Source organism: Bos taurus, chromosome 9 (assembly GCF_002263795.3).
Source record: "Bos taurus isolate L1 Dominette 01449 registration number 42190680 breed Hereford chromosome 9, ARS-UCD2.0, whole genome shotgun sequence".
Classification (NCBI taxonomy): Eukaryota; Metazoa; Chordata; class Mammalia; order Artiodactyla; family Bovidae; genus Bos; species Bos taurus.
Window position 1 is genome coordinate 29,885,941 of NC_037336.1, and position 12,561 is coordinate 29,898,501.

At 35.0% G+C, this 12,561-nt stretch overlaps 1 protein-coding gene across 2 annotated transcripts in view; it reads left to right on the plus strand.

Moving 5' to 3' along the window:
• TBC1D32 (TBC1 domain family member 32) overlaps window positions 1–12,561 on the plus strand; it is a 207,492-nt gene that overhangs the window by 69,936 nt on the left and 124,995 nt on the right. Inside the window, exons 19-22 of one of the 2 annotated variants that reach the window (XM_024996951.2) lie at window positions 2,615–2,647; window positions 7,096–7,234; window positions 9,880–9,967; window positions 12,142–12,260. In XM_024996951.2, the coding sequence (XP_024852719.1) occupies window positions 2,615–2,647; window positions 7,096–7,234; window positions 9,880–9,967; window positions 12,142–12,260 (379 nt within the window). The remainder of the gene's footprint in view (window positions 1–2,614; window positions 2,648–7,095; window positions 7,235–9,879; window positions 9,968–12,141; window positions 12,261–12,561) is intronic. The other variant, XM_024996952.2, reaches the window with a different exon arrangement.

Sequence of the window (12,561 nt, forward strand, 5' to 3'; positions counted from 1 at the left end):
TTTTTCCAGTAGTCATGTATGGATATAAGAGTTTGACTATAAAGGAAGCTGAGTGCCAAAGAATCGGTGCTTTTGAAATGTGGTGTTGGAGAAGACTGAGAGTCCCTTGGACTGCAAGGAGATCTAACCAGCCAAACCTGAAGGAAATCAATCCTGAATATTCATCGGAAGGACTGATGCTGAAGCTAAAACTCTTAAACTTTAGCCACCTGATGTGGAGAATGGACTCATTGGAAAAGACCCTGATGCTGGGAAAGATTGAAGGTGGGAGGAGAAGGTGATGACGGAGGATGAGATGGTTGGATGGCATCACCGACTCAATGGACATGAGTTTGAGTAAACTCTGGGAGTTAGTGATGGACAGGGAGGCCTGGAGTGCTGCAGTCCATGGGGTCACAAAGAGTTGGACACGACTGAGTGACTGAACTGAACGTTTCTGTCCCAATCAACTGTCAGACTTTCCTCACCCTCAGAAGCAGAGCTTACAAAGATCAACCATAACTGCATAGTAGAACAGAGCAGACTGTGTGCTTCCTACAGGTACCTGGGTTGCAAAGAAGTGCTGGATTTGGGGAGAGGCATCGCCTAGCTTAGCATTCTTAGTCCTCCTCCAAGTTTCCTGAGTCCCTTCTTCAAGGGGAAGAGTGAGTGATTAGGTGAAGTGCGGCAAGCAGTATTAAACTGGGGAATGTGCTCCACGTGTTAACTTGATGCTAGAGGAAAAGGAGTTTCCTTCAACATCTGATATTACTCTTAGAAACAAAGGTTTAATGGTTTTTGATATAATAGAACTGTTTTCATTTTTGTCATCAAAATACCTCATGGAGTTGAGTATCTTTTGTATTATTTGAAACATTGGTATGTGTGGGCATTATTTTTCCTTTGTAGTTTGGTAACACTTGCGTGTAGAACCATTTTGGTCGGTTAACTAGTCTAGCCTTTCTCTGACATGTAGCAGGTGCTTGATAGCTTGGTTGAATGGGTAAAGGAATGAATAACTCTTCTTCTGCCACCAGGCACTAGTTTCTAAATAATGACATGGACCATAACATTTACTCAGTCTTACTGAAAAAGGTAAAATGAAGAGCTGCTAAAATCTATATTTTTGAGCCTGTGACAGACTAATGTGCGGTAGTTTGACCTTATTTCCTCACAGTGTATGTTGGAGATTTCCTCTCCATCGTTTCATTTATTGGTGCTTACAGTACTATAGGGAAGGTAGAAGCTACTGTGTAGTCATCATAGGTGATGTCTCTAAATCTGGACGTTGAAATGCAGCCCCAAATAAGATTTCTCAAGGCTAGTTTGATATCAGTGATTGCAGTGACTTCAGACTATATGGGACTTACCTAGTGGCTCAGATGGTAAAGAATCTGCCTGCAGCGCAGAGTCACAGCTTCGATCCCTGGATTGGGAAGATCCCCTGGAGAAGGGAATGGCAACCCACTCCAGTATTCTTGCCTGGAAAATCTCATGAACAGAGAAGCTTGGCAGGCTACAGTCTTTGGGGTCTTGAAATATTGGACAGGCTGAGGGAGTAACACTTTCACTTTTCACTTTCACAGACTACTTAGGGGCCATCTGTAGGGTGACTGTAGACAAGAACATAGTCAGAGAAAAACCAAAGATGCTCACCCTGCCCCAACCAGTTAACACGGGGCCTTTGGTAAATCTCTACAGGGAAGTAACAGTTATCTTTGGACTGCAAAAACAGCCTATGAATAAACACCTAAAACTTAAGTGCCATGAGAGTGTCTAACCCTCTATTAATATCTGACCACTCAAAAACTGGAGTTCGCATAGGCTAAAGCAATGGAGTAAGCAAGGCAATGAGATTGTTACCTGTTGTCCTCCGGGAAGGGTTCTCTAAAGACAAGAGGCAAATTCTATAGCTTAGATTTTCCTTCTGTTTTGAAATATTGAGTCTTTTCATCATAATTTGAAGGAAGAGCTAAATGCTAAGTTATTAGAAACAGTAAATTAAAACATATTAACTCTTTCTTAGGATTGTGTGATACAACCTGCAAGTTTTTGCCTGTGTTTTACGTTTTGGAGAGTCAGAGTAGACTTTTTAAAAACACAATTTCTTTAATGGCTAAATGGTTCATTCTATATTTTTTATTTCTGCATGAGTAATTTTTAACTATATTTTTTAATCTGAATATTTACATATTGGTGTTAATTTGTTCAAAGTATTTTTGTGATATTAAAAAATTCTTTGGCTGTAATTATTTCTCATTTTTTTATTCTTAGTATTTTTTGCAGCCATGGCTTTTTATTTGCATTAGAACAGGTTTATGCAAAGACCAGGCTTTGATTTTGCTGATGTTCTCTTTCCTTCTCTATCTTCACTCCTCTCACTTTAGTAGGATAGGAGAGCAAGTGAAAAGACAATTGAGAATGGATATCAGTAGAAGAAATCTACATCAGACATTCTAACTTTAATGCATTTTAATATGTAACACTTTCATTATTAAGCTCTTAAAAATATTATCTTGATTTTTTCCCTTTAAATCCATGAAATATTTGGAATATATTTAGCTTTCAAAATATAGTTTTTTCTTTACCTACTGTATTATACTGTTGACTTGTAATTCATTTCTGTTCTTTTCAGAAAACATGGATTGTATGATATGTATACTTCCAGGTGGGTTGAGATTTTGTGTTGTAGTACAGGATCAGTTAAAAATCTGTCTTTATTTGAAAATACTATTTTATGTTCTTCATTGGAAGTAGATAGAGATAGTCCAAATTTCTTAATATCACCACCAATATTTTGTCTGCTTATGTATAATCATTCACTTTGAAAGTTGACATGTCCATTTTTCTCTGTACTTCTGGGGTTTTGTTTTACATACTTGCATTTTATGCTGTTAGGAACATAAAAATTCACTGTTTCTTGGGAACTTTTACTGTAGTATCTCATTTCTTCTTTCCATTAAGTTTTATATTATATAATACTACTATTGTATATATACTTTGCTTTCGTTAGTATTTGCAGAGTACATTAGTTAAGGATATATCTATTTGCAGATAGCTCAGTAAGGCTTTCTTTTTTTCATAAAGCAAAAAGTCTCATGAAATATTATCAGGCATTGACTTAGTGATGCAGTTTGAGATCCAGTCTTCTTTTCTTAGGAGAAAACATCACTAATGTTTTCTTTTTGCACTCAAGGTTGCACAATGGCTAACCTCTAGAGCTCACAGCCTTCAAAGAGGAAAAAGATTGTAGAGACAAATGGCTTCTTTTCATTCTTTATCTTTTATCTAGGAAAGAAATCTCTTCTTATTAACATTTTTGTGAACATCTTGCTGGATGTGCCCTATGGCCATTTCTTGCTGTATGGGAATGGATGAAAAGGAGCTTAGATGGAGATTGGGTCAGACTATTAAAGTATTTTTTTTTTCATCTCTTATTTTCTGTCACTCAGAGTAGTAAATTTTGAATTTTTTATCCAATCTGACAATTTCTGTTTTTTATTAGATGAGTTTTAAGTTTTTTACATTTTTGCAATGCTGATGTTTGGGTCTTATTTTTCTTTTTGTGTTTTCTATTTCTATTCTGTTTTACTTTTCTCCTTTACTCCTTATCTTAGATCAGTACATTTTATCCTATTTTCCCCTTGCTTTTGACTTTATAAATCACTGTTACGTTTAAGTGGTTGTTCCTAAATTCTCAATATATATTTAACCATATATTTTTCTAAGAAAGTATAAAGTAATTGGGTATTTATATCATGTTTTGAAAAGCAGTATGGAGTTTAACGTACTTTGACCAGTTACTGCTCCTCTAAATATGCTATAGTTCTGTCTTCTTATAGTTATCTAGAATTTTGGTTTAATATTTTTAATCACCTGGTTTATGTCTTCACACAGAAATTAAATTTGTATTTATTATTTTACACCATTTGTTGAAGCTTGTAGGCCATTCTTTCTGATAGGCTCCTTTTTTTCCCTTACTGAAAGATGTTTTTAAGTTTCTAATTATAGGTCTTAAGGTAATAGAAGTAAACTGTTCAATTGTTCTTAAGGCTTTGAGGAAAGCAAACTAATCTTTCTGTGTCTGAAAATAGTTATTCTCCTTCCAGGCCACACAAACCACCCCCACCTCCTGTTCAGAGCTTTTGAGGTCTCATATTTTCTCTCCTCTAAATGGTAGTTTGTCTGGGTATAAAAGTTTTGATAGACCATTCTTTCTTAGTACTATTTGAGGTTTTACTCCACTGTCTTCTGGAGTAAGTAGTAACTAATAAATCTGTTAGTATAACCACTTTTATAGGTCATATCTTTTCTCTCATAGCTTTTAATTTCTTTCTTTGGATATTTGCTACTTCTGTGTGATTTAAGTTTATCCTGCTTGGTACTTTAAAACATTTTTTTTTTAATTTTATAGTTTATTGAGATATAGTTAACTATATATATATATCCCAATTTATTGGGATATAGTTAACTCTTGCTTAGTACTTTGAATTTTTTTTTTTTAATCAATAAACTGGACTGATACCTTTTTTTTGATCTAGAACATTCTTAGTATTTTTCAAATATTTCTTCTGTTCTCTTGGACTCTTGATTAGATGTATTTGAAAGCTTTTAGTATGTTCTGTCGGAGAAGGCAATGGCACCCCACTCCAATACTCTTGCCTGGAAAATCCCATGGATGGAGGAGCCTGGTAGGCTGCAGTCCATGGGGTTGCTAAGAGTCGGACATGGCTGAGCGACTTCACTTTCACTTTTCACTTTCCTGCATTGGAGAAGGAAATGGCAACCCACTCCAGTGTTCTTGCCTGGAGAATCCCAGGGACAGGGGAGCGTGGTGGGCTGCCGTCTGTGGGGTCCCACAGAGTCAGACAGGACTGAAGCAGCTTAGCAGCAGCAGCAGCAGCATGTTCTGTCTCATCTGTTTCCTCAAACATTTATTTCTTATCTAGCTACCTTTCAGTTCAGTAATTCTTTGTGGCTGATATTTTTTCCATTTGCTTTTTAAGTGGTTTTTAAAAAATATTCACAAGATTTCTTATAGTTATTTTTTTTAATATTCACTTATTTTTATTTCATTTCTGCTTTTCTGTTTCAGTTCTAATGGAAGAGTAAAAAATTTTGAGAATCATAAAGGTAGTCATTATTTTTGAATTATTTCAGCTGGAATGGATTAATTTAATGAATGTTGATTCTGCTGGCACTTAGCTTTAGATGTCTTTTGACGTTTAATTACAAGTTCATTTTAAAATGAGTTTTTTTCCTTCTCTACTTTCTTTCCTCCCCTATTTTTCCTAGTTTCTTTTCTATATTCATTCTTCTCTGTCAAGCAGTTTTCTGGTTTTTTTCCTTTTCCCCCATGTTTTAAATACTGTATTGGCATCTTGAGACTCCTGTCAGTGATGATGAGGGTATTGCTGCTGGTGCTACTGCTGCTAAGTTGCTTCAGTCATGTCTGACTCTGTGCGAACCCAGAGACGGCACCCCATCAGGCTCCCCGTCCCTGGGATTCTCCAGGCAAGAACACTGGAGTGGGTTGCCATTTCCTTCTCTGGAGGGTATTGCATATACCGTTAAAAGTTAGACAGTGAATTGATTATCTGTACATTTCTAGAAATGAGGCTTTTTCTGTATCCTCCTGTCTCCCTAGGGTTATGGCTTGTCAAAAGTCCCAATTTTTGTCAGTTATATTTAAGTATTTTGTTTATATATTTTAAGTATATAAATTTTATATTTTAATTTTAGCTACTGCTAAATCGCTTCAGTCGTTTCCGACTCTGTGCGACCCCATAGACGTCAGCCCATCAGGCTCCCCCGTCCCTGGGATTCTCCAGGCAAGAACACTGGAGTGGGTTGCCATTTCCTTCTCCAATGCATGAAAGTGAAAAATGAAAGTGAAGTCACTCAGTTGTGTCCAACTCTTAGCGACCCCGTGGACTGCAGCCTACCAGGCTCCTCCGTCCATGGGATTTTCCAGGCAAGAGTACTGCAGTGGGGTGCCATTGCCTTTAGCTAATCATATGCAATTTTTAGTAGTATTACTCCATCATGAATCTTAAGCAGTGAGCCTTCCATTGGTCATACATCTCATATGTAACCCTGAGTCTTTTATATCCTATTTGGGCCAAATTTAGTTTCCATTGCCTGTATTTACCTCAAAACTAGTCCTACTTCTTTGTCCTTCTTTATCCAAGAGATATTCATTTTGTGTTTGAACATGGTTGTATCTTTGACCATTGCTTTGTGATCACCACTGATGGATATCAGTCAACATGTACTGATTGTTTCTTATTTAATCAGAAAAGTTCTAGATTTCAAATCTCTTACCAGTTTCAAAACATACTTCTGAAACTTTCTTGGGCAACAAAAGGGCACACATTTCCACACTCTGTTTCATTGTACATATAGACATTTGATTTTGACCTATTTTAAAATCCAACTTTTTTGTTTTTACAAGCAAGTAGGAATAGGATGGGTAGAAAATTTTCTCTTACTTTGATACTTCAGATGAAATGCTGATATCCCTTCCTGTGTTTTCAGATTTCTAGCTCTGAGTCTCCTGTTTACTGTATGACTTCTCAAAGTTTTGAGTTGTTTTCCTTTTCTTTTTTGTTTTTCTCTGGAGAATGCTACTGGCCTTTTAGAAGTATTCTGAGGGAAAAAATGTCATTCTCCAAAAGTAAAACTAATAACCAGTGAAAATAGAGTACCTGGTATGCTTTAGAAAGTCAAAAGACAAATACTCCTTAATGAAAAGGATGTATAGAAATAATGGAGAGCTGGGGCTTGGGGAATTTAGGCACAACAGAATTTTAATAGGAGACGTGGAATGAGATTAAGACCTGGTTGAGAGAATTTTGGTATAATGAAAATGCTGATATGTGCAGTTAATATTTGATTCATTTAGTGAAGGAAAATTATTAGATAGTAGAAAAAAGAATAACAGCGCACTGTTTAGGAAGCCATGCTGTTTATCTTATTTTTAAACAGTTAAATACTTTGCAGCCACTGTGTTCTCTGTAAGTTTAATTGCTGGTAGAATTAAGCTGAGATGTGTTTTTTTTTTTCCAGTTTTGAGAAAAATAAAGACATTTATACCTTTCTTTTTACCTCTTTCAGTATGGCTTGGGAAGAGAATTTGTTAGATGATTTACTAAATTTTGCTGCCACTCCCAAAGGACTACTGCTTCTTCAAAGAACAGGTGCCATCAACGAATGTGTGACATTCATGTTCAACCAATATGCAAAGAAATTACAGGTGCGAATTACCATCTGCCACAGGCAAAAGGAACTTTTGTTTCTGTAAAAGCCATTAAGAACATCATTCTGGTTTCTTTTTGTGAAGAGATTATTAAACTTCAATTAAAAACTCATATAGCATTGTAATATTTAACTTGATATTTTTTCAAGAAGACATTAGAGTTGATATTGGTATCTGTGACTATTTTACAGGATGACACAACTGAATGAAATTGAAAAACTCATTCATCCAGATGTTTTATAAATATATCAGACATCTGGATATATTAAAACTCAATGGAATTCCATTTTTGGGTCTAAATGTGTCAATGAGAGTTTAGGGTTCACATTTTGAAAGAAATATATATATTTGTAGAGGGCTTTTATTATTGCTACTGTTTAAATTTAAAATCTAGGCCTTTCTCACAGAGATCACTGAAGTATGTTCATTTTTTTGCTAGTACAGTGAATATCCCTAGACTTCAGAGCTTCTTAGGATCATAGGTATACTTTTTGTTGTTGTTGCTGTTGTTTTTGTTTGCTTTGTTGTGTTTTTTTTTTTTTTAATTGGGGTATAGTTGCTTTACAATGTTGGGTCGATTTCCACTGTACAGGGAAGTGAATCAGCATAGGTATGCTTTTAAAAGTGTTTCCTTTTATCTCTGGAAGTTGCTGTTTCTTGATGTTCTTATTGTAGCCTAGAAGAAAGGGCTAGGGCCTCTTGGGGATCTTTTATGTATTTATTTTTATAGAAGAGCACTAATCCCTTTCATGATCACTCTCTACCTTCACAAATAGCCTCCCAAAGGCCCCACTTCCTACCATCACCTCTGGGGCTTAGGAGTTCAACATAGGAATTTTGGCAGAACACAGACATTCATAATATAGCAAATGTAGAAGTTTTCAGGCTTTTAATGTTTATATAAATTGTGTTTTGATCTGTTGGTAAGTTTTAATTTCTCCTTGTATACTAGTTAACCATTTGGGTTTTCATTTTTATTCCATTTCTGAAAATATTCGAGCAATTCAAAGACATTTTTCTTTCTCATTCAGATGCTTGAGACCATTCAGACACAACTTTTTACTATTGTAATAATATACCTAGGATTAGATGTCATTTTTTTTATATTCATAAAATTTAAAGCAATCTGACCTTCCTTTGTATTGTGCTGTTAGTTGTAATAGAAGACGTTCCCTGGACCTCAGTAAATTACGACCATATAATTTAGTATAATACTTTAATATCAATTTATACCATTCAAGACGTTTTTTGAAAATTTAGACTCTGAGTTATCTTGTAAGAAAGCAGCTAGAGTTTCTTTAATTTTGCTGAAGATAATGTTGAGATTCAAGCTGGTATAAATGACCTGCCTGTGTTCACACATGTAGTTATTGATGGCAGTAATTCTAGAACTGAGATTCTAGTCTTAGATTTTAACAGTGTCCATGAAATCTAAGTCTTGTTTAATGAAGCCCCTGTAACTTCTCTGAAGGTTTTCTTTGCCTCTTCTTTTTTAGTATTTAGTCTTGATTGGGAGACCCCTATGGCTACCAGTTTCTGAATCATAGGGTCATTTGGGATGATTGATGAGTAAGGTGTTTTTCTTCCTGTCATGGAAAAAGCCATGTGGGAAAAGATAAACACTTACTTTGTTGTACTTCTATGTTATCTAATTGCCGAATTAATGGATACTAAAGTAAGGAACATGGAGAATGAGATTTGGAAGGCAAATTTATAGAGATGTGAGCAGCAAAAAATTGAAGAAATAAGCCTAATGTTTTTCCCACAGTCTTTTAGTCCCTCCCCCTTTTTTGCCCTTAAAACAGAATGTATAGTTTATATTTTAAGTATTTGATGAAAACATATGCTTATCCTTTCAATAAAATGTTGAAAAATACAAATTCTAAATGGTTAGCTCTATTTAGAAGTCAAACACTTTGGCTAAGATCAGGCTAACCTATGAAGTCTGAGGAAGGAGGAACATTTTATAGTGCCTTTGTTATTTCCTTATTGTGATTTTTGCTAAGAGATACTTCTGAACTTTACCATGAATATATGTATAATATTCTCTGTGAAGTAGCAATTATTTCCGGTTTTCTACAGTGTATATTAAATGAGGATTATGTGTACGTGCATGTGTGTATAACTTCCTCCTTTGGGGGAAAAAAATCATATTGCCTCTAAAAGGATGATTTTTAAGACAATACCATTGTTCTTTTTAAAGCTGTTTATTTGAAAGCCCAGTGTAAAAACTGGCAGTCAATACAGATTAATCAATGATAATTTATTATTTAAGAACCAATTAAAGAATAAAATAGTAAGATAACACAAATAAGAGTTAGAAGGAATCTCTTTTCATTTAGTCCAATGTCCCTTATTTTATATATAAAGAGACTTAGAGACATAGTGACTTGTTTAAGGTCATGAAGCTTCTTAGTTTTAGGGCTGGTACCAGAGCCTAGTTCTGAAATAAGATTGTCAAAAATATTTGTTAGTATTAAGTCACTAATCGTTATAGTTTTTTTTTTTTCTGCTCTTGTTATCTTTACTTGAAAGACTGTCTAGCATTTTAATAAAGAAATCAGTAAGTCTGCATATAAAATGTAAATAAAATATTAACATGCTATGTTTTCCTGCTTCTCATGTTTTCTTGTTTACATTAGATCAGCAGGCATAAAAAGTTTGGTTATGGAGTTTTGGTTACACAAGTGGCATCAACAGCAGCAGGTGCGATAGCCCTACGAAATTCAGGTAAGTTCTTTAAAAGTGTAATTTAAATAAAATGAGCCAGTCCAGACAAAATTCAGCTGCCATGAACAAGTGTCAACTATTTCACTCTGAAGTTCTTCTTCACAAGTTAGGCCGTAGGTAAAAGAGTGTTAATGGTATTTCCTTCTTTTCTCTTCCATGAAATCCCACTGGGAATTTTTTTCTGTAAAATATATACAATTTTTTCTTTCCTCAGAACAGTGGTACATAATGAACCTAGACTAAGATATACCTAATGGCTTTAAGAACCCTTCACTTTATAAATCAAAAGTGTGTCATCTTTTCTTGATATAGTTCCATCTGATAGGCTTAATGCTCAGTTTCAGTGATTTATATATGAATCAAGATTTATAGTCATAATAGTTGTTGCATATACATATCATTTTCTTATTCCCTTTTCTCTTCCTTTCTTGAAAGATTCTCACCCACTTAATTTTCACCACTATTTCTGGAGTTTATAGTCAGCATGTATTATCTACTACAGATTGGATTTTTAAGATGTTCAAACGTTGAAGATTTAATGTATTGTAAAGTTAACTGAACCCTGCACCAGAGACCAAATGTAATCTCTGATAGAGATGCTGTGATTATATTTAAACCTTAGAAGTGAAGAATCATAACCTCAGTGGTCACTATTGAGTCTATCCTCAAATGAAAATATTTTTCTATGATATATCTAAATCTTAAGTATTTTTTGGCTGAACTTTGGACTGCTTATATTATGAAACATATTTCTTGGCAGAAGCTGTCCTAAGCGAACCACTTACTGCTTTACTTAGAATAAAATCCAATTTATTTATAGTACTCAGGGGCATGTTAATGGAAACATTTGAAGACTAGATTCAATCCCAGATTTCCCTGTTGGTCGAGTTATTAAGCTTTAAACCTTATAGTATCCAGCTTTCCTTGAAAGGATTAAATGCAATTTTTCATAGGACAAAGGAAGGAAGACTGACACTGCCTGAGTCCCTGTGATGTCTTAGGTACTGCATTAACTCTCTGTATATTGTTTCATTTATACTTTACGGCAACCTTCGAATGTAGCACTTTTTCAGTTTTCACATTGAGAACTGATGCTGTTAGAATTCAAAAGATTCAAAGATATATAACTTAATAAGCTGGCAGATTAGTAATTTGAACCCTGATGGTCTTGATTTCAGGGCCTATATATTTTGTTACACTAGAAACCCATTCTGCTCTAATGTGTTGTTGCTGCTGCTGCTGCTAAGTCGCTTCAGTCGTGTCCAACTCTGTGCGACCCCATAGACAGCAGCCCACCAGGTTTCCCTGTCCCTGGGATTCTCTAGGCAAGAACACTGGAGTGGGTTGCCATTTCCTTCTCCAATGCATGAAAGTGAAAAGTGAAAGTGAAGTCGCTCAGTCGTGTCCGACTCTAGCAATCCCATGGACTGCAGCCTACCAGGCTCCTCCGTCCATGGGATTTTCTAGGCAAAAGTACTGGAGTGGGGTGCCATTGCCTTCTCCTAAATTACTGATTTTATGATTAGGTGTTTTGTTTTACACTTTCCATATGCTTTGATTCCTCATAAAGGAATTTGATAATCAAACTCAATAGTCACTTTCATTTAGATATATAGTATCTGACTCTGGAAAATTTGAAGACGGTATAGAACCAAAAGTTGTATGAAATAGAGAACTGTTCTAAGCATATGGAAATACAAAAGGATAGTTCCATTAGAGAAAGAGAACACAAGTACACTCTTTGGTTGCTTATGGTGTCTCCTGATACCTCCTTCCAGGCTGCATTTCACTGTTAACTCATTTGCAGAGTAACGTGTAAACTTTTTTGCTTTTTTTCAGGAAAACATGATGACAGAGATTATTGACTAAAGGATTAAAAACTGGGACTCAAAATTCAGTCCCCTAGGGGAATGGTTTTGAGAGTTTAGTCATTACATGGTTTCATAATAATGAGAGTTTAGTCATTACATAATTTAGTCATTACATAGTTTTATCATAAGCATATATTAACAATATCAGCACTAATTTCTACCAAGGTTAGAGATTATTTCTTATACAGGATTCAAGTATGTCTTTTGTCATTGTGGAACGGTCTCGTCAGAAGGATAAGTATGTCTTTCCACCACAATTCAAAGAAGTAATATACTATAAATATGATGTAAAATTCTTCTTAGGGTTTATTAATGCACTTATAACTGAATTATGGGCCAATCTGGAATGTGGAAGAGATGATGTTAGAGTAACCCATCCCAGATCTACTCCAGTGGACCCTATTGACCAAAGCTGTCAAAAGGTAAGAAATGATTTATCTAATAATGTATAGATTTTAAGTATCTCTCAAATTGCTTCATCCAGACTTTAATCTATATTCAGTTACAACCAGCAGCCTTTCCTAAGTTTGTCCTAACCCTCCTTTCTTTCATTTCTAACTTTGTGTTTCTAAAATAAACTTATAAAAGACAGAAATACCAGTGTTCCTTGGGAATTGTCTTGCAAGAACATTCTTTTTTTATGAATTCCTACTATATTTTATACTGTAATTTTTCTCAGTTAATAAATATATAGACATCAGACAAAATAATAAACATGGACTT